Source organism: Gossypium arboreum, chromosome 1, assembly GCF_025698485.1.
Source record: "Gossypium arboreum isolate Shixiya-1 chromosome 1, ASM2569848v2, whole genome shotgun sequence".
NCBI lineage: Eukaryota > Viridiplantae > Streptophyta > Magnoliopsida > Malvales > Malvaceae > Gossypium > Gossypium arboreum.
The window spans coordinates 5,003,611-5,027,036 of NC_069070.1; the positions used below are offsets into that span (position 1 = coordinate 5,003,611).

General features: G+C 31.3%; 2 protein-coding genes across 4 annotated transcripts; both read right to left on the reverse strand.

The window, feature by feature from the left end:
- Positions 1-5,383: 5,383 nt before the first annotated feature.
- LOC108482171 (RING-H2 finger protein ATL63) lies at positions 5,384-6,357 on the reverse strand. The gene has a single exon (XM_017785287.2). It carries the CDS (start codon positions 6,270-6,272, stop codon positions 5,517-5,519), a length of 756 nt encoding a protein of 251 aa, XP_017640776.1. The 5' UTR covers positions 6,273-6,357; the 3' UTR covers positions 5,384-5,516.
- Positions 6,358-11,386: 5,029 nt separating this feature from the next.
- Positions 11,387-21,270, reverse strand: LOC108483098 (6-phosphofructo-2-kinase/fructose-2,6-bisphosphatase). 3 transcript variants are annotated; one of them, XM_017786308.2, is made up of 24 exons: positions 20,824-21,270; positions 20,665-20,728; positions 19,922-20,226; positions 19,549-19,710; positions 18,830-19,039; positions 18,641-18,736; positions 18,318-18,416; positions 18,199-18,228; positions 17,938-17,991; positions 17,246-17,299; positions 17,090-17,167; positions 16,578-16,669; positions 16,442-16,499; positions 16,271-16,345; positions 15,878-15,925; positions 15,570-15,659; positions 15,259-15,356; positions 14,937-15,012; positions 14,359-14,421; positions 14,142-14,233; positions 12,541-12,609; positions 12,380-12,443; positions 12,217-12,282; positions 11,387-11,642 (listed from the first exon to the last, which is right to left on the reverse strand). In XM_017786308.2, the coding sequence occupies exons 1-24, from the start codon at positions 21,013-21,015 to the stop codon at positions 11,565-11,567; spliced, it is 2,313 nt and encodes a 770-aa protein (XP_017641797.2). In that variant the 5' UTR covers positions 21,016-21,270; the 3' UTR covers positions 11,387-11,564. The 3 variants fall into 3 exon arrangements, with proteins under 3 accessions (XP_017641797.2, XP_017641798.2, XP_052882450.1); XM_017786309.2 differs by lacking the exon at positions 15,570-15,659; XM_053026490.1 differs by lacking the exons at positions 11,387-11,642; positions 12,217-12,282; positions 12,380-12,443; positions 12,541-12,609 and having other exon boundaries at positions 14,180-14,260.
- Between the last annotated feature and the right edge of the window lie 2,156 nt (positions 21,271-23,426).

Consider the following 23,426-nt stretch of genomic DNA (forward strand, 5'->3'; position numbering starts at 1 on the left):
TAGGGGTGTTTGAAGGTGAAGAGATGGTGAAGGTCTTGCCACAATGTAACCATGTCTATCATTCTCAATGTGTTGATAAGTGGCTCGGTTCTCAATCAAGCTGCCCTCTATGTAGAGCTTGTTTGAATCCATTCACTTCTCCATTACTATGAAAGTCATATTACTCGGACACGGTTGTGAGTATCCCATAAAATATTGTTTGAATATTTTTATATATTTAGAGGATCTTTAAAGATCATATTCATATTTAGTCCAGACATGATTAATACATAACAAAAAATGAATGTTCCGAATAGCCAACTAGAGAGATAAGGAAAATCAAGTGACCATTGACGGCATATTCATCACTCAAAATTTTTTTTTTTCATTTGTTTTGGTGTGAAGCCCTTTGAGCAACTTAGATCATTATCTTCTTTCTTTTGGCGTAAATCAAAGATTGGTATTATTTATGGGTGTTTTATGGTGAAATTCTGCTTCCTGTCTTGTGTGAAGTTTGAGATTTTACCCTTAAAATAAAGATTTTGATTGAAAATGATATCTGAATTTTCTAGTTTGCAATAAATAAAAGTGAGTTATGAGATGGTTTTTTCTTAGTTTTAATTAAATTAACGTATTATATAGAAGCATTTGTATCATAAATATGATAATAAACTAAAAACCACTTCTTTACTTCAACATGTAATGTTGGGCCAGAATCATTCATGGCCCAACCGAATTTTAAATGTTCCCATCTTATTTAACTTTTTCATGTTTTGATGTTAAACGAAAGGATGACAATGGAACGTTTTAAATTTGATTTGATCTTTCTTTCTATTGTATTTAAATTAAATTTTATTTAAAATTTTAATACTCAGATCATTAAAATAATATTCGCTAACCCATCATGATAGGTAGTATATATCATATATTATAAGGTTTTTAAATTTTAATGAAACAAAGGAAGAAAATAAACATTTGTGAAGGAGAAATTTGCAAAATAGACCCTCTTCCTTTTTATAATTTTTAATTGTGTTTTGCAGTTATATTTTTTATAATAAGTCTTTATAATTTGCTTATATTCAGTAATTCAAATTACAACTTTACATCAATTTTAAAAACAGTATAAAAAGTATTTCTAAGTTTATCCATAGCTAGTTTTACAAAACTAAATCCACTATTAAAATTGAAATAGATATTTAGTGGTTACAATATTTAAATTTAATTAATAATTTATGTCGAAACCATTTTTATTTTTGAAAAAACGGGGATCGACTTTAAAACGAAGTATGGAGTCGTCACCGACCTTTTTGAGGTGTAATCGGATCACCTTGAAATTTATCATTTCAATAAAACATTTGATTTATTAAAATAATAATTTTAGGTCTACAAAAATTGAAAAAAGGTTCGGGAGTCGATTACGCACAAGGAAGGGTTAGCACCCTCGTAATGCCCAAAATTGGTACTAATTGATCAATTTATGTCCTAATGTTGAAAATTTGAAAAAATTTAAAATACGATTCCTTTAAAAATGTATGAACAATTCGAATTGGATTTTAAGGTTCACTCGTTCCAAAGAAATAAAATACCACATCCAGCTCGTTAGGACACAATACTTTAAACCTCCAAAAATTGAGATCACCTCATAATTTTCAAAACACGCAACGAATTCTTAAAAGGGTATTCCGTTATTTGGCCAAACGGAATAATCGAAACCCAGCACGTTAAGGCACGATTTCCCGAATTTCCATACACAAAACATTGCCTTGTTTTAAAGAGTTTCCCAAATAAGCAATTATGAAACCAGCTCAAAATATATTCGTTTGGTTTACTTTAGGGTAAAAAGCAATCAATGTTGGGTGAAAATGCAAGATTTAAAAAAAAAATCATGATGCAATAATAAGAAATTAAAACATAATTATAAGCATGAAACAATAATAAGTGGATACGAATTGAAAATAAAAAATAACACATGATACACAAAACAACATGAAAACTAGGAACCAATATAACACAAAACAATTTAAAAACCATATGAACAATATACAAAGGGATAACATATGTTAGAATTCAAAATAGCTTATATGTATAAAAAACGGATAATATATAAGTGATTATTAAAATATATATCGAAATGAATAATATGTAACATAATTTCAAATGAAACAAATTGACTTAACAAATGATATACATACCTATATGAAAATAACGTATATACAAAGATACCAAAGTAATTAAAATAAATAAAATATGCAATAAACAGGATCCTCAAAAGAAAGCCAAATTATATATGAATAATTTTAAAGAAAATATATATATAATAAATTTAAAAGAAAATATTTACATAAAATATTATGAAAACAATAATGTATATAGAATAGAGCTAAGTTTATCAAAAATTATATATGTATAATAATAATATATAAAAGTATTTTAACTACATATTATACAAGAATTTAAAATGATACTACATAAAATAGAATTTTAAAATAACACTTTACAAGTTGCACAAATAAAAAAACAAGGTAAAATTATTAAAGTAGCACAAAATGTATGTTTAAATAATATTTTTTTTTAAAAAGTTGAATGCTAAACAAATTAAAGAAGTAATGAATTATACATGTTGAAATGGAAATAAACTCAATTGAAATAAAATTAAACTAAATGGGACAATTAATAAATAAAATGAGCCGTTAAAACCAAAATCAGGACCTAAATGTAGCGCGTGTAAATTTACAAGGACCGAAAAAGAAAATAAACCATGCCCCAAAACAATTCCTTTCAGCACGGACTGAAATGAATGGACGCGCAAATTTATGGGACAATTTAAAAAAACAGAAAATATAAACAAGCTTCAATTTCTTTAACCACTTAAAGAAATTATGCGTATAGACCAAGTCAAAAAGCTGTCTGTTCCTTCCCCTGATGCTATTTCCTTCTATTACTTAAAACCTGCTTTAAAAAACATTTTAACCTTTTTTTTAAAAAAAAAAACCTAAAACATTTCCATCATTTTCCTTCCTCAGCCGAAAGGGCAAAAACCCAGGCCCTCTTCCACCACCTCGCGCACTGCTGTAGACGGCCATCGGAAGGCCGAAATTTTCCCACTTTTGCTAGCGAATCAAAAGGTACGACTCCTCTCCCTTCTACGATATATTATTTTGTATTTCGTGGACTCAAATGAAAATAAAAATAACAAAATTAAATAATGATGAACCACCTTGAAGTATTCTTTTAACTGCTCTTGGATTCTTTGTGTATTTTATATTCTAAAAAAAAAAATCCCCTAACAAATGAAAATTCGTAGCCTTTTATAGCCAACTTTACAATGGTTTCTTTGCTTCTACTAGTTGCAGGTATGGTGAACGTGGGTCGTGGGTCGTGCTACACGCGAGTTGGCCGGACGTGCGAGGTGGAGAGCGTGGTGGTTGCATTTGTGCGGCGCATGGAGACATAGGGTTTCCCAAAAACCCCAAAACTTTGGGCCTATCAGGCCTTTATTTTTTTGGACCCAAGTCTTTATTTTTATGAATTGGGCCTGTTGTAGTTTAAGTTTGGACTGTTATCTTTTGTCGATTGTATGTATATGGGCCCGAGCTAAAATTGGGTCTTACAATCTACATTAACAGATTAATAATTAAAATTAAATTAGAAACTATATATAAAAATTAAAATCCACACAATCTACTATTATAATATTTATATTTTGAAATATTGTTTATTAAATTCAGTCTAATATCAATTCTGTATTTTTAAAATTAAATGTATATATTATATTTTAATTTCTTAACCATTTTATTAACAAAATGTTACAAAATCTATTAAAATTTTAAGAAATAATTAAATATAATTTAATTAAAACATATTATATTATATTATATTGATTTTTATAATATTATAAAAATAATATTATAAAATCTTATAAAAATTTAAAATATATAAAAGTTAGTAAAAATTTATAAAAACTTATAAAAATTCAAAAAAATCTAATTGAAAAATGTAGAAAATATATATTATTATTTAAGTTTCGATGAGTTGATATTAACCTCAACCGGATCATCAACTTGGCTAGAAAAATTACGGAAATGTCCTTAATTAAAATAAAGTATATTATTTGAGGTAATTTAGTATTTTTAATTTTAAAAAAATAGAAATATGCATATGGTAGGACTTGAACTCAAACCAATAACATTAATAAAACTTTTAATTTATCATTTAACTAATTAGTTATAAGTCATACATTTCATTATTTATTATATGTTATTTTAAACTCATATTTATATTCTATATTTATTATATGTAATTTAGTATTTTTAATTTAAAAAAACAATAGAGATATGCATATGGTAGGACTTGAACTCAAACTAATTACATTAATAAAACTTTTAATTTATCATTCAACTAATTAGTTATAAGTCATACATTTCATTATTTATTATATGTTATTTTTAAACTCATATTTATATTCTATATTTTTAGTTTCCACGTGTGTGATAAAATTTCTAAACCCATCATGTTATTTTCAAAATAAAATAAAATAAAAGATAACCCATCAAGTTAGGGGTTATTTCAAGAATTTGTCCTTATAAATTCAGATTGGATGGGAAGCTGAGGAGTTGGGAATTATTTTACCCCTATTCTGCCCAAGAAAAAGAACAGCAAAGCAAAAATAATTTTAACAGTGATTCTGACTCATGTTTGTCCTTCAGTCACAGATGGTGAACTGTTGTCTGCTGCAACAAATTAGACACTGAAGCAGATGCCAAAATTGAGCAAATGGTAACAATTATTCAATCCATTGGCATGAGTTAAACGTTTTATGCATGGATTCTGCAGGTTTGCTATATATATGGCTTTCATCTTTTAGATTTAATCGAAAGCCATTATGATCAACAATTATCGAATGGGTTCAATTTAGTCCTTACACAAAAATGTGAAGGTATGAAAATGGAGTTAATTCGGAAATTGAGGGACTAAGACTTATATTAATAAAAAGAACAGAGAAAAGCAGCATAGGACAATGAAGTGAAATGAATGGGCCTGAGTAAAAGCAAATGGTCCAAAAATCCGACCAAGGATTTGGATTATCTAATAAATATATGTGCAGCAGTTGTTTGACCATTCATGTCCCTCACATCACATGATTGATTAATTAACATTGACCACAAAACAAGGAAAGACTTTTGTCCTCTTTTGCATTTCAGACAATCTTTTTTTTTTTTTTATGGTCCTGGGTTTATTATACTATTGCTTTTGCGACAACCATATGCGGCCACCATGCTCCATCTCAATCTCCTTCTTTTCAAGTTCTCATCACCTCATTTTCGATTCATTGGGTTTGAATCATTGAATTTTAGGAGTTTAAGGGTTTGGATTGAATGGATTTTCGGATGAATGGAAAACAAGATTAAAATTATGTGGCTCAATATAGGAGAAAGATGATAAACAAGTTTTCCGACATCTATACACAAAAAAGTGATGTAATTTATGAACATGAAAAAAGAAAAAAGAGAGCAAGTAAATCACTCTGTTCATCAGCCTCAAACTTGAAGATCACCGCCGTTTGATGTGGGAAAAACTTTGCTCTCTGATCTGTTCCTACTCAACATTCTCTTCAAAGAACAACCAATGGAAGACGAAGCTGAAAGATCGTCATCGTCATCGTCATCGTCAATGGGTGCCGCAATTTGATGATGACGACCAGAATCTAATGATTCCCCCACAGTCTCCGATGAACTGACTTGAGATTCAGCATCATTGGTCAACAACACAGGCGCTCTGCAAATGGGGCAATTGGAGTGAGAGTGGAGCCACATATCAATGCATTCGAGGTGGAAACCATGGCCGCACTTGGGCAAGTTCCTTCCAACATCGTTATCCTCGAACGGACTTAAACACACGACACAGTCTAAGTTGTGTAACCCATGCTTCTTGTTGTTGTTGCTGTGTTCATCTAGTTTGAAAACGAACAAGGGGATGGAGGAAATGAGGGAAGGATCGAGACCCTTGGATGGGGAGGAGGCGGAGGCGTTGTTGTCGAAGGAGAAGGCGTGGAAATGGCGGAAGCGGTCGTGGGGGAAGACGTGAGAAAGAGTGGAGGAAGATCGGCTTCTTTGGCGAGCATGAGCCAAGAACCACTTGGCGTAGAGATGGAGGAGGAGGACGAAGAGGATGACGAGAAGCAATGAGATGATGGCAGCCAGCAGCACGTTGCCATCGTAGGAGGAAATGGTGCTCACGAGATTTGATAATGGTGGGTTTGGGGTTTGCTGTTCTGACTCAATGGTAGCTGACATTTTTTTTTTTCTTTTTTGAAGATTAGTGAGCTGCAAATATGCAGATGGGGCTTGGAATTATTTGAGTGATGGGGATGGAAATGCCTTTATATATATCATCTATTTGGACCTCATGTAATCCTTAATCTCTGTTTTATGATTTATTTAGGTTAATATTTTCGAGGTTTGTAGTTATTTTTTCATTTTTATATAATATTAATTTAAAATATATAATAATAAAATTTATATTAACATTTAATTAATAGTTAAAAGAATAATTTAAAATTATTATTTTATTTTGATAAAAAGGCATATTAAGTTAAAATTGGGTATAAGTTTAATTTTTTTAGTCTAGTTTGAAATGGATGTTATATAAAGGGTATACCGGATTGGGGCCGAATCCCGTAAAAAGACTGTCTTTTTATTATCATCTTTAATCTTTTTCGGAATTTAAACATGAATTCCCTACTTAAGAGTATAATGTATTGTCTTAATAATCAGTTGAACCAGTTAAATCATCAGTTCTCGAATCAAACAGGTTGATTGTCGCTTTAAAAATAATTAAAAATTTATAAAAAACTAATAGAAATATCTTTTAAAAGCTAATTCAACCGATTCAACTATCAACATTGTCCTAGTTTCTGAACTTTCACCTCTCCCTAAAGATTTACTTATAAATCAGTTCAACTTTTATATCTAAATCGATGCATTGATGGATTTTTAATCCAATCGATTCGACCAACACGATTTTAATAACACTGATATAATAATACTTAAGAGTGCACCGAATAATTACTTGTGATAAAATATTAAATGATGATTAATAAGTGAAGAAGAAGAAGAATATGAAATGAATGGAATTGGAATCTTCTATAAATATAAAATAGTACTATTAGGAAATGTTTCCGTGAAAGTCAAGTTGTTTGTTGGGTTTTGGGGATTAAATTATGGGGATTCTTCCTTTTTAAGCATTTGCGTGTGTTAGTCAACAACACTACCTCTCTCTCTCTCTCTCCTTTCTTAATATGTAGGTACACCTTTAGTTTTGGTCCCTAAATTTTAATTTCTCATAATTTAGTCATTTACTTTTGATGTCAATGTCTTTAGTTAAATTCAAATTGTTAATATTATTAATTTTTCTGTATAGATTTTAATCACGAGATTATGTGATATGGCAAGAGTTTCTCTTACTTTAACTAGTGGTCGAGGATTTGATCCTCGTATTGAATATAAAACAGCTTTAAAATTTGTGATCAGCATTTATCCTTTAACAGGCCTACAGAACACGGAGGATTAATCATTGGGTTTGCTCCAGTGGATATCTTGAGAAAAAAAATGTTTGGTTTTTCTTAAAAAAATTTCTTCCAATTTGTCATGTTGACATAAATTTTCCTTTTTTGTGTTGGAAGAACTTTTTTTAAGAAAATTCCATGTTAGAAATTTAATCGGAATACTTAACAAGGATGGATGATCACTAGAGCCAAGGGCCTTGGCCTCCAAAAAGATTTTGAAAATTTTCATTAGATACTTAAATTTTTTTAATCAAGCCCCATCAAATTTTTTGATAATTTTCATTAAATTCCTCAAAAATTTTAAAATTTAAGTTAGCTCCCTCCTAAAACTTGATGCCAAGATCAGCTACTAATAATTGATGACATTAATTATTTTCATTAACTAATGACATTAAAAAAAATAAAGGGACCAAATAATGTCAAAATAGAGTATATTAACTAAATCTAAAATTTGACCATAGTATAAGGACTAAAACCACAATCTAACCTATATACGTATATGATAATATTGATGGTGTAATTAAGTCAAAGGAGAATCCCATAATCCAAGGAGCAAATGAGATGAGAGCGGTGCATTGGTGAGAAAAAAGGGTTATGAAATGAAGGACTCGTGAAGGCGACGGCAGCTTAGGTGAGGCAATCGGTTTATAGGATTCTTCATGTGATTGTTTTAGGGGAACCCATCCCCAATGCCTACGACATCAAAGTTTAAGGGGCAATTGCATCAAATATCCTCAAATTATTACCCAAATTTTGAATTAGGTAATCAAGTAGATCTTTTTTATAAACTTAGACATTAATTTGGGCATTAAATGCCGACTCAAATTAAATTATAAACATGTGTGTACTCAAGGGTGAAGCTAGAAACCTTTTAAGGGGCAAAATTAAATTATAAATTTTCGGGAGGTTGGAGTGTAATTTTATAATTTATTAGCTTATGGTTTCATCATTTTTTAATGACTAAACAAAAAAAAATTATTTTAGAAGGTTAAAGTGCAATTTTATTATATATTAACTTCTAATTTTATCATTTATGAGGGGACTAAAAAGCTATTTTTCCATTTTGGGAGAAGTAAATTTAACATATTGAAAAATTAATACTCTTGAATTTTATTAGCATTAAATACTTTTGTTATGCATGAAATCTAAATTGTCTATGCGATATAGATACATATTTTTATAATTTGATCCACTTATTTTAAATATACTCCACGTTAGAATTAGGCTAACAAAAGAACTTGATTGATATGATACTAGTACTGATACTTTAAAGATTCAATGGGTACTGTTTGAAGATCAGGGACCAAATTAAAATCTGAATGATGGCTTTAGAGTTTTGATCAAATTAACCCCAAAGTTTGATTACTCTTTTTTCTTTTTTCTTTTTTTTTTTGGATTACATAATTGGGGAAGGGCAAGGCAAAAAACGGTAGGGGTGGGTAACCTAACACAAGTGAGGGAGAAGGGTCAATTCCTTTTTCGGATCAGAAGCTACACGTGAACCCAACCAGACTGAGTTTCCAATAACTTGAACTTTAACTTGCTATGTTTCCACCTTTTTTGGGTGCATGTTTGGGGCAAGTTATCCAACTTTTATGCAAGCAAGGCTCGTCGCTCGTGACTCGTTGACTCAAGCCCACTAGCAATGTACCCATTCCTCCAAAGGCAATGGATTATCCTGTGTTCTAGTCAGGGCATCGGTCAAGACAATTTTTTAGTGTCGGGATGATGATCTTCACATCCAAAGTTATTTTGGAAAGGGTATACTACAGCAAAGTTTACTAAATAAATTAGTTTTTAACATTCAACTTCAAAAAGTTATAAAATGATCATTAAATTGCTTGAAAATTTTCATTCAAGTCACTAAATTATTCGAAAATTTTTATTTAAGTTATTAAACTGTTAAGGTCCTTAATTTTTTTAAAGTCAAGCTAGTGAGTTTCAAGTAATGATTCGATGACCAGTATAGTAAATTAGTACCTTTCAACCAATAGAAGAACATACACTAAATCCAAATCGATCTGACGGTTAGTGTCAGTTTAAATTTTTGTTCGTAGATTCGTGTCATTCAAAGTTGCTACATAAAAAAAAAAACTAAATTATAAAAGAAAAGAGAAAGGAGAGCTTTTGATTGGTGCAAGTAGTGGGAACAGAGAAGACCATAAAGCAACAATATTAACAATCCAGTGATTTAAATGAAATCATTCTAATAGTTCAATGATCATTTTGTAACTTTTTGAAGTTGAATGACTAAAACGTAAACTTACTAATAATTTAGTCACATTGGTTGTAGTTTACTCTTTTGGAAAATATGTAATAATGTAATTTCAGTATTTATTCTAGGGAGGTAACCCGTCAAAATTAATTTTAGGGTAAACTATAATGGCAGTTATCCAATTATTAGTAAATATATTTTGTGGTAATCCAATTATGAATAGTTACAAAATAGTCACTCAATTATTTAAATTTTTCTTTTTTGGTCACAGTCATTAAATTACAAATGGAAAGAAAACTTGGCAGATTTTAAAATTAGCATAATAATAACATTAACTCTCAATATTTATACATTGTGACAATTTAGTCTTGTTTTTGAGAAAATTAACCCTCAACATTTACACATTATGTTATTTGGTCTTCTTCTTTTTGTAGTTTTACTTTTATTTATGACAATAAGAGGTAATCCTAAAAGAATAAAAAATAAAATTTATTATATTAAATTTCGGGTGTTTCTTTTTTGTATAGTACCAATTAGATTTAGTTGATAATTTGTTTTTTGTTTTGCTTTTTTAAGTGAAAGTCACAAAGAAAAACAAATTTGACAAAAAGAAAAACCCAAATTACTCAATGTGTAAATATTAAGAGTTAATTTTTTAGAATTAACTAAATTGACACAATATATAAATATTGAGAGTTAAAGTTGCTATTATATCAACTTTAAAAGCTACCATGCTATCTTTTATCAACCATTTAATAGTTGGTGATCAAAACAAAAAAATTAAATTATAAAGTGACCATTTTATAACTTTTCATAGTTAAATGACCATAAGAAAAACTTACCAACAATTGAAAAACTACAAAATTCTAACTCAATTTTATTCAACTATTAACAATAAAATGTCATACTCTAAGCTTGTCCAACCTCATATTAGAAAATAATTGGAATAAAATATGATTCTATCTTGGAATGATTTGTTATTATAATAACTTATAGAAGTAACCTAGTTATTATAGAAGTAACCTAAAATAACCCGAATTCAAGTATCAAATTCAAAATAACACTAATTTAAAATGACTTAAACTAGAAATAACTTGAATAAAAATGACTCAAACCCAAAATACTTAAGATAAATAATTCAAAATGGCTCAAACTCGAGCCAAATTGAAATAACCCAAGTGCCCAACCCTTAAACTAAGTTAAAGACTTGATCAAATCAATTGAAAAAAAATTCAAATTAGTTAAATTAACGAATCATATTTAATCATCCTTTAAGAGTCTTTCAAATAAAATTTAAGTCATACCAAAAATTTTTGTTAGAGCTAAAATAAAAAATTTAAATATTTGTTGACAATATAACTAAAATTTGTAGTTATAGACCATAACATATTTTGAAAACTGGAAAAAATAATTCAATATAATAAACTTGATTTATTTTTATAATTATCTAAACCCAAAATTATTATACGCCTAAAAAGACCTGAACTTAAGAAAATCCAAATCAAACAAAATAACCAAAAAAATTTAAAATCTAAATTAACGTGACCCATATTAACCCCACATGCTAATTGACAAGTCTGGCAACAAGCCATTGTGGGCATTATACAAGTCTAGGTTGAGACCTGAAATTGTTCAGAGCAAAACTTATACATGTTTTATTAGTAATTATTGTTACAACAGTTAGATTATTACTAATGTTATATTTTGACAAAGAATTGAAATACAATGAATGAAAATTTCATCTTAATGGGTTTTTTCTTTTGGAAAAGTCCAATATCAAGAAAAACGAATTTCTTGAAAATAGGATCAATCCATTAGTTTGTATCTTTTCTCTTGAACGCCTGTTACTCCCATTTGTATTTCTATGATAGTATGAAGTGGCACCTGCAAATTGGAACCATAACAGATGTAAGAACTCAAAAACGCAAGTTCCCATAACTCATCCTACTTTTTTGTAGCTTTTCTTTTTCCAATTCTATTATGGGAGAGCTTTCAATCCCTATCTTGCTTTGACTCTATTTCTCTCAAAGTGCCCATATCCAAAAGCATATTCGGTCATGCATAAGGAGACAAGAGCACAATTGTACTCGACACTTGTACCTGAGTTCAAGTAATATATAGCTCTACCCCCAACGGTAAAAATCAAGGTAGAGATGCTAAGATATGATTCTGTGTTCTTTTTCCATTTTGTGGATCATAGATGATGTTCTATCGATATCGTCAGAGAGAGAAGGAAGCATCAGAACTTCGAAAAAGTTGAATATACCCATTTCGAACACATCTGTATCCTTGAGTTCAAGTAATATAGCTCTATCTCGATGGTAAAAATCAAGTAGAGAAACTAAGATATGATTCTGTTTTCTTTTTCCACTTCGTGGATCAGAGAGAAGCAAACGATAAGTCACCCACAAGAAGAAATAAGTAAAGATACACCAATTTCAATTTGTCTATTAGTTACCTCAATGTGAGGAATTTCTTTGAGGGGCCTATCAGCAAAATAAGCGTATAATGCTCTCAACACAGCCTGCAAATTGAAACCAAAAACAAATCATTCAAGATGTATAATAAATTCAGAAGATGAGAAATTATATAAAGCACAAGATTTTGCTGTTAAATATAACCTGGTGAGATATCACTACAACGGGTGCTCTTTGTCGTTCAAGCTCAATAATTACAGGTTCAAGCCTGCATTAATGTGGAAAATGAATTAAATCTCACAAGTTCAAATGTAAAACATTATTTGCAAACAATTGAAAGTTCAGAATGTCGAGAAACTCTTAACCTTTGAATAACATCCAGGTAAGATTCTCCACGAGGATACCGATATCTAAGCTTGTCTTTCTTGCGAGATCTATAACAACAATAAGACATAATCACCTAAGACTGCAGTAATGAAGAAAGCAAAGCGCAATCAAGGGGCAAAAAATCATTACAAGCTTTTTTGATACATCACAAGCAGGGTTAGAGGGACCCAATATATTAGAGCACCAAAACCCTTAAGGGGCGTTTGATTCACAGGAATCCGTGGTAATGTAAGATTCTGAATTTCCATCCCCTTGTTTGGATTTTGAAGATTACCTTGAGTTGGGAATCTTACATTCCTAGCTGTGCTTAAGATTTGGTAATATATAGAGTAATCTCATTACCACCTCTTCCTTAGGTAATGTAAGATTCTCAATATAATGTCAAATTTACCCTATCTTTTTATAAATTTGGTCTATTACAACTTATTCTCCAACTTTTTTTCTGCCTTCTTTTTCTATCATTTGTGACAACCATTTCTAAACTAGATGAAATTAAGGAACTAGTTCAGTTAAATTGAATAGGACTTATTTATTTTTGTACCAAATGGATTGGCTTCAATTATATCAATTATATCTTCAACACAACACCTTTATGGGTGTAGAATATGCATCTCCTACAGAAATTGCAATTCTGAATCAGCAATGAAGAAAGTGAATGGCAGAGACAATAGATGATGCTGGGTTATACGGACATCAAATTAAAGCAACTTAATCTATATGTTGACAAAAAAGAGGTGGAGGAGGAATTGAGAAAGTTCTGGTCTAGGACCAAAGATTTTAAGGAGGGTGGATAAAGAGTAAAATAAGAAGAAAATTAAATTTTGATAGAGATGAGAAGGATGACGGGTTTGAAACTAGAAACCAGCTTCAGTGTGAACCTTTTGTTGTCTTACATTGTCATCTGCTTTCTACCTTCTTTCATTGGGTTTCCAGTAGAGATCCCGGTCCACTTTGATGAATAAAAAAGAGAGGAAGACTAGAATAATGGAAGCATCTAGACAAGTCCACGTTATAGGATTTTGTGGTCTTCAACTAACTTGTCTTCTAGAAATGTAAAAGAAAAAAATCCCAATTATAATACAAGCCTAATTACATATGTGATAATATAAAACCATTTCAGTTATGGCCCCCCATTAGGATATAAGTCGCATTACCTTCAATATGATTAAAAAAATCCACCTAGACTAAAGCCTCAAGTTAGTTTTATGTAATCTATAAGACAATAATTCCAAAAATATGTTCATTAGCCATTCAATTATAAAAGGTAATATCCCCTAAGAGGTTAGAACTGTAGAAAAATTAAAAAAAAAAAAAAGAAAAGGAGAATGAATCCCCGTTCCTACATCCTATTTCCAGACACTTCTCAGCCAACTCGGCAAATCCAATATTTTTTATGAAAGGAGAGTCAAAACACTAGGATACATACTCATATCCAATATCCATAACTGAGTGAATGTGACATAACAAAATTTTGAAGGCCAACAATAAGAGCTTATTAACAACATTAGATTCTCTTGCATTCAATTTTCTTAACCAACAAGAAGAGAAATGTAGCATGAGGGTGATGAGGAAGCCTTACTCATATTCCTCTGGCATATTCTTCTTTATTTCTTCATAAGTCATTCCATCACATACTCCAGCGTTTATCTCATCCAGTGCACGCCATTGTATCTATCAAAAGTGTGAAGAATTATATGTCTGTTAACACATCAATATATACTTCATTCAGCAGCCAGAATGGGCTAGAATATGAAAGAAAGGACGTATAAGTTACTTTCTTATGGTTTCCCACTAACCTTTGGAAATCCAACAATTGGACTTGCTGTCAGAATCGTTCTCTGTAGGGTGCTGGTCCATATCTAGATTACAACAAAATCACAAAAAATAAATAATGCTTGTACATATTCTGCACACGTAAAGCTTGATAAAGTTTCAGTTATCTATGCCTATTTCAAGTACAGAGGCTGCAAAATATATAACATCTGAAGAAACAGTATCCCATAACATCTATACAATTTGATTTACTCAAACCATGATGCCAATTGATAAAAAAGAAACAGATGATACCAAAATGTAGATCTTTGACATATACTCAACTGATCTACAGTTTGCATGCATTTTCTTTTTCTTTTCTTTTCTTTCTTTTTTTTTTTTGAATTTAGATCAATAGACTACCAAATGACACTATCTCAAGCAAAAGAAATAACAACCAACAGGGGATAACTCCACTTTTCAAGTACATAAAGCAGGTTTCCAAATGTAAAGAAGGACCAGGACATGGAACGGGGAAGAAATGTAAAATTGATGCAATTGAATTCTGAAAGAAGTGATTAACTTTGCTTGGTATAAATGTAAACAAATAGGTGAAGCTTACAGAAGCAGTCCTTTCAGATTTCAGTCGCTTCTCAACAAAGTTTGCGAGTTTCTTCATATAAATTTCTCCGGTATCACTGTTGCAACAGGAAAAGAAATTTCCTGGTAAGTTAAAACTGGATACTGGCATATGCTAATCCAACAAGCACAATGAAATCAGAACAATAATAGCAAAGATAAGAGGATATCTCTCCTGACAGGATATTAAACAAATATCGATTACATAAGTCTTCTGATAAAAGTATATCATGAAGAAAAGAAAGATGAAAACAATTTGCAACCACCTGTTATATAATGCCATCAAAATAATAGAAAAGGCTTACCTCAATACACTGTCACCACCAATTCTGCCTCTAACATTATCACGACTCTCTCCATGCCTGGTAAGTAGTATTGGGCGAGGTGTCAGATGTGTATTAACCTGCAAATCATAATATAAAATTGTAAATGTAAACATTTAAATCAAGTATCACTCCAGAAATGGTAGATGCTAAGATTTCATTGAAGGTTCAGATGCCTTCCTAGAGAAAAAAAAAAAAAGAAGAAAAAAAAAAGGGCACTTCTGAGATGAGTAATAGTCACAAAAGATACATATAGAATAATTAATGTAACAGGTGTAGAATCTGAATGTTACAAGTCTCAAGCTTCCTTCCATATCTTGCAACATAACGCAGACAAAAGTGCAGTTGCCAAATGTTGTCAGATATAATTTCACCCAGACGATCTGTTAATCATGATTTAAGCCATATCAAGAAGAAAAAAGAATACCAAAGAGACTCCAAATTTTTCAAAGCTCCAATTTATAAAAAGAGTTATCGTTCCTTTAACCAAAAAAATGTTTTGCATCCAATATAACAAACACAAGGAACTGAGAAAAGGGACTTAATAAGTAGACTTTATAATGTGATATAATTGAAGCTCATTTCTTATTGTATACCATACCAAGAAGAAGACGATTCGTCCAGGAAGATAGCCACTGATGTTGTTAACCTGAATCCAGTTAAAACATGCAAAATCTTAGATCATATTGCAAAGCCATTAAATCATCTAAGAAGTTGAGAAAGAGAAGGGGTAAACATTTAAGAATTAATACTTTAAGGAAATAAGAAACAAAAGATATGCTAGAAAAAGCTTTAAGAACAACAATGCCATTATAATGACAACTTTCTCCATATATTGGCCAAACAAGACAGGACCAAATACACAAACTACTTTTAACGAAAAGTACAACAATACAGACTAGTTACACCATGTTATGGCCACAATGAACATTGATCCCACATGCATATGCATGAAGCACAAAAGCCATATAAAAGAAGGAGATTTGAACTTAACTTGTATTTGTCCACCATGCCCACTAGCCATATCAATCATTTTGATGTAAGACCCTTCATCAACTGGTTCATAAACCTAGTAACAATAAGCACAAAGGTACACCTTAGAATGGTAATCCGCATCCGAAGCAAACATGTTAACGAAGAACTACAAAAGCAATTCAGGAACTACCTTTTCGTAATTAGCTAACCGGGTTGTAAAGTCTTGTAATCCAGCTTCGAAATCTGGCCTACAAAACTAGATTGATAAGCAAGTCTAAAACTTTTCATCTGAGCAAGAAGTAAAAGGTTATTGATAATAGCCTTACTCTTCTGCATAGTCAGGACTTTGTTGAATTTTAAGGCGAATATTTCTTTCAATAATCCTTTCATCATTGCATATTGTTTCTAGAAAAATAATCTACAATCAAAAGCAAAGATAAACGTATTAGAAAATCAAAACTAGATATATTTAATTCTGGCTTAATTTATTATATCATTAAGCAATACATCACATGTACATTTGTTAATCATGATTCTAGTAAAACAGCATATGCAAAATCATGAATAGCACAAAATATGAGTCCCCTATTAGGTCCTGAATGCAGTCCTAACCAACCTAACTAAAGTGCATTAATTCATACCCAAATATTTGTGTATGGCCACCTTAGTAAATCAACAAGTATATGACCCAAGTAACCAGAAAAAGTAAGGTGTCACGCCCTTAAGTTATATTAGCTTTTTCTTTTCATCTGTAATATATCATACATGCTCCACCCAATAACCATATCAGCTCTACTAGGATACAAATAGCTGGTTCCTTGCCATGTAATAACAGTACCTTACATCTTCCTTCAGCCATTTTCATCAGCATATTCCGTCTACTCCTGCTACTGTTAGTTGCATCAAATATTCCAACCTACACTTAAAAAGGGATTTAATACAGTAAATTTGTCAGCAGAATGAGGGAGAAAATAATTGTCACATAAGAACTTACCTGGCCACCTTCTTGCATCCAGGCTATCATATCATCCATTGCCAGGGCTGCTACCTAGTAGCAAGTGACTTATTAAAACTACGTATAAAACAGAAGACTAATATGGTTACCATCAATCAATCATCAAAGAAAAACCAACTTCATTAGAAAAAGTATATTTGTCAATGGCAATTCCAGCCATGAAGAGATGAAAACCACAAATTGCTTTGGATCATGCAATTACTTCAAAACTACCTCTTGTGACTCTTACTCTTGTGGTATCTGCCTACAAATATTTCATTTACATAACTTCAAGATGGGTTAGAAGTTTTTACTAGATGTGCATATAATAGGGAAAAAATTGCCAGCTTCTACTTAGGTGCCACAGAATGTTTCCTGAAAGTGTTTAATGACTAAAACTGCTCTTGAAAATAAAATAAAATTCCAAATCTACTATCTTCTAAGGAGCACTAATACCGTAAACTGGATTCTTAAAAATTGAAATACATCCATAACATCCAAAACTCAGTTGCCTCCCAACGTAAAAGCAATTATTAGACATTACTAATTTCAACAACACCAAGAAATTTAATACTAATTTAGTCCACATAAACAATTATTAAACCATCGACATAAATGGCATCAACTTGGGCCCTTGAAACAAATAACTCAATTCTGGAGAAAAAAACAAAGACTCTTCCAGAGACGCTCACCTCATTACGTGCCTCCATGCCTTCAGGATTGTCTGCTCGGAAAAAGTCAGCACTCTGCATGAAAGAGTGAATAACCAACCAAAAATCATTTCGGAAAAAAAAAAGTTCGCACCATATCCCATTTTAATTATCAAGTTACTAGATAAAGCCATTAACAGAAAGTGAGTTTGTTAAGCTGCAAAGCAACAGCACAAATTTTACTAGCAGCTTCACAAGAGATGCTCCCAGAAGATAAACTTGAACAGAGGTACTCAGACTTACCTGGTTTGTACCATGTTTGAGTCGTCGATACTGTTATGGACAAAGAAAGATCCAAGTTATTCTTCTTTCATTTGAAACAAGTCAAAGCAAAAAGACCATTCAAGGTAAAATGCACTAACCTTGCCAACATTAAAATGCTTAGTATCATGTCCCAACCAGCGAAGATATCGTGTAAGTTTAACAGCAGTGAAGGTCTTTCCTCGAGCTGGCAAACCAACCTGAGAGTCAAGCAACTAATTAGCACCACTTATTCTTAAAAACTTCAGCTGATTCTCTTTCAAGTAATTAGTAGAATACATGCCATATGGTTCTATTTTAGGAATATGAAGATGATTAACATTTTAAAGTCTAGATATCACAGATGTGACAACTAAATTATAGTAAAGGAGGTGAAAGATGATAACATATAAAAAGCTCACAAATTACTTATAAAGAAGAATACCAGGACAATGGCTAGATGTCTATCCTCCTTTGGTCCAAGCATCTGATCAGCTACAGCTGCAGCTGCAACAGCTCCAGCAGCTGCTGGCATCGAATTCTAAAAATAAAAGAAAAAGAAGTAAATATAAGAACACCACCAGAAAGAGAGAACAACTGATACGTTACTATGAGGAAACATATGTCATCCAACCTTATTTTTACTGTCCAATTTAAGATCAAAACTAAAAGTACTTGAACTAGAAGATTTGACCAGTCTGGGAGATCCAACACCCCTATCCACGAACAGCCCCCTGTGACTGTCTTGCTTTTGCAAAGGTGAAAAGGTCCCCACAGATTTTGATTCAACCATCCCGGATCCTGAATATACCTTAGAAGGGTCCGGTATGATAAACTCCATCTCCTATGAAAAAGGAAGTACATAGCATTAGATGCAAACTATCATAAAAGCCATGGAGCTTGGTAACCTTTGTAAATGATCTCTGCCTATTAAGTATGCAATCTAAGATGCAATGTGAACAACAATTTGCTTACATATCACTTGATGGATAGGCCTCTGGAACTTGCCATTACATTTAGAATTAAGATTTATGTTTACTAAATAATATGATCTAAAAAATTACACAGGATGGAATACCAGAAAACCTATGTTATACAGGCTGGGGCTTGAGTGTCAGATAAGGGTCTCTGTCTAACACAAGTCTAAACTTTTCCACGCATTTGGAGAGTTGAACATCCATGCCCATGTCCGTCCAAAGTGTCAGACACAGGCACTTCAAGAAAATAAAGTGTCAGAGTAGCAGGACAACATTGTGCGTTAACATCCTTAAACTGATAATATGTAAATATCTTTTTCAAGGCCCATAAGACAATCTAGCTTACACATTTGCAAGATGGGTTACCAAGATAAACCTTTCTAGTTGCAGGTCGATCGCCAGAAACCCCAGAAGAGGTTAGAGACCGTGGATTTTCTGCCAAGTTGGCTGCATAAACGAGCCCTGAGTTTGCAGAAGTGGATGGAGCAGGTACAACATAATGTTCAAGGTCAAGCTCCAAACTAGCAGAAGAGCCGTTCTGTACAGTAAAACAAAGGAATTTTACATTCAAGTACCTTAACAAACATAAGGCTCAAGAATCAAGGCAAAGCTCCAATCAGCTGTAGAGCTGATAATTCAGAAATGATAATTTACACATGAACCCATCTTTTCAATACATACCGCAGGTTGAAAAGCACTTTTCTCTTAAAAATAAAAGATTGAGAGAACATGGACCAAATAGGACATACCTCATGACCTGTCTCTGGAGCTGCATTGATGCTAACATCAGGAATGCCACGAACAGTCGAAGGCCGGAGATTATCTTGATAAGCTCTCCAACTTGCCGCAAGATCAAAGGGTGATACCCTGTCAGCTTTAATGAACACCCGATACTCAAGAACCTCCTCATTATCTAGCTTAAATAGTGCCAGTCTAGCATGTCTAGCATCCCCTTGTAAAGTACCCCCAGTAAGCAACCGGTTTGGACCCTCCTCGACAATACAAGGCATGTAACCATGCTTAGGCTTCAACAAGAACTTGAAATCCAAAGTTTCTAAATTTAAACAGGTAAAACACACAAATAAGTAGAAAACTCCGATGAATTCCTAAGATTCACTTTAGCTACTATTTTTGAATCCAACAAAAATAAAAAAAATAAAAATAGAAGTAGCAAAAGCAGAAACCCAAACAGAGCCTTAAAATTTTACATCAGAAACCCCAAAGGTAATCTCTAAATTTGGAAACCTGATTCTTAAAAACGTAGAGGACTAGTAGACTATACAGTATTAATTCAATAGTGCAATGGAGTTTTTTTCAGCTTCAATAAAAAATTTAATGATAACATCTTCTAAAAAGTTGGTAAGTTAAAGGATAATCTTAATTTTCCCAACACCCATATTCTATTTAGTTTTCCCAGTAACCAAACAAAACCATATCCAAAAATGAAAGAACAGAAAAAAAAAAGAGTAGCAACCCTAGCAACACACTTTACCATGATTAGGAGGAACAACGAAGCTCAGCTCCCACATCGAAGCCGATTCTCGCTCCATTGAAAGCTATCACCATTTTAAAAAAAAAAAACAAAATTACAATTACATAACTAAAAATTAATTCAAAAAAAAATGAAACTAGAGAGAGAGAGAGAGATTACAGCTTTGGTTGAATCCCAAGAACCAACCAGAGGAACAGAGCCATAAATATGAGGGATAAGGTCTCCTTTCTTCTTGTAATTCTCCATCTTCAACGAAACGTAGAGTTGGCCACCGGCTTGGTCAAGGCTCTCCTCTCGTTCTTCACCTCCATGCAACCCTCCATCGGCGTTCCTCGATGTTCCCGTCCCCATTCAATTCGCCTCTCTCTTTTCTTATTCCAATAATTAAAATTTTTTAATAGATGTAAGCGGCAGTTCAAAATTTAGGTTCAGCTGCTTTCATGGTTGAGTAAATACTGAAGGAAGTATATTCCTAGTTTTTCTTTTTTTTCTTATTTTTATTGTTTGGATGGATAAGAAAGAAGATTGAATCCAGAGATTTATATTTATTATTATAAGAAAATAAAATGGAGAGTCCAGAATTGTTTGTCTGCATTCATCACTTTTGGCATTTTCTTTTTCATTTTTTTTATAAATTTCCTAATTTTATTTTTTTATTATATTTTAAATTGTTGTCTATATATATTGTTGTCTAGAGGCGTTCATACACCAAGTTAGGTTCAATCAAAATTTTAGGCTCATTTATTAGATTTGGGTTTGATCCGAATAAAATCTGGCTCAACCGGTCAAGATTAAATTTTATATATAAAATTTTAAAAATTATATAATATATTAAAAATATTAAAACATTAAAATTAATATTTCTCAACAAATTAAAAATAAATTTAATTAAGTAAATACCTCTGAAATAGTAATAAATTTAATAATAAAATAAGAGTTATATAATAATCATAAAATAGTAACAACATAATAGTGAAATGGTAGTAAAATAGTGAAAAAAATAGAAAAAAAATTTTAAAAAATTATAATTTTTTTACATATTTAGGTCGGGTCAGGCCGAAAAAGCCTTACTCGAGGCCTAGCCTGTCTAAATAGGCCTTTTTTTTTCCAAATTTGTTTTTCGAACCTATAATTTTTATTAAAACTCTCTCATTTTTTGAATAGACTTTCGAAACAGACTAAATTATCTGACTCATAAGTAAGATCTAATTGTAACTCTATTAAAATTAGATAACATGGACAACCGGGTTTATAAAGGTTACACATGTGGCACATTATTTGTTAATGCAATTGTGACAATTAACACCATGATTGGTTAACATCATCCAATTTCAGATACTAATCTAAATAAATATATATATTAATTTTAACATTAAAGCCAATTTTATAAATTAAAAAAAACCTATTTACCCTTTAATTCATAATATAATATATACATTTTGATTTTATATAAACATTTAATTTTAATTTTAATTTACTTTTCGCAAACAATTGAGAGCGTTATTGTTATGACATTATTTCAATTTATTGTATACTTTTGTACGTAAGGATTATCGTGCGTAAACCTACAATTATTGTGTAAACACGTTCTAAATATGTTCGACCCTCAAAAAATACAACCAAGCCATTTGCCTAAAATTGGGTTTGGTTACTTGATCAGTTTTGAAAGTTACACTCGAAATGTGAAAGGATTTAAATAAAAATATAGGCTCGAAAAATAAATTTTAATAAAAAATTAATGTTTATTTTTTAAACGAATCGAGCCTCAAGTAAGATTTTTTAAGCTCGACTCAACTCAAATTAGCCTAAACTTTCTTTTCTGTTGTTTTTTGTTGTCATTTTATTATTTTATTGTTATGATTTGAATATTGTATAACTATTATTTTATGGTTAAATTTGCTACTATTTTAGAGGTATTTATTTACTAAGTTGCAACTATTTTAGTGTTTTTCTTCCCAACATTTATTTTTGTATTTGATATATTATATTTTTTAAATTTACTTTTATATATAAAAAATTAATACAAACTGGCCGGATTGAGCTCGAGTTTAATATTTTTAATCTAAATCAAACTTGAGCAAAATTTTAGATCCATTTTCAGGTCGAGCCAAGCTCAAGCCTAAAAATGAATCTAAAATTTTACATTGACCCGATCTGAATCCGATTCAACTCAACCTATAATCAAATCTAACCGTGTCTATATAATAAGAATCACATTTTCCTAATTTTTCAAAAGGAAAATATTTACTAGGATGGTCCTAACCTTTGAAGCACAAAATCTAATCACGAATACAATTTGATAATTACATTCACATTCAAAGATGAGAATACTTAAAGTGGATGTAATTTTGATACTTATATTCACTTGGAAATTGATAATACCTCATCACCAATTCATATTAACAATTAGGTAAACTATAAAAATAGTCACTTTTATTTGCCTCGGACTATATTTTAGTCATTTATGTTTAAAAATATTACGTTTTAGTCACTTACGTTATCGTTTTGTTACGAAGTGGTTACTCTACCACTAAACTCCATTACCTCCCTAACGACAGTCCTACGTAGCAATCCAAATAGATTTTAAATATCAACTTAGATGTCTAATTGCTGAGATAAAAATACATTTTAATTAAATAAATTTAATTTGGATTGCTATATAAGACATCCAAATTTGTATTTAAAACCTATTTGGACTTCCATGTAGGACGGCCGTTAGGGAGGTAACGAAATTTAACGGTAGAGTAACCACTTCGTAACAA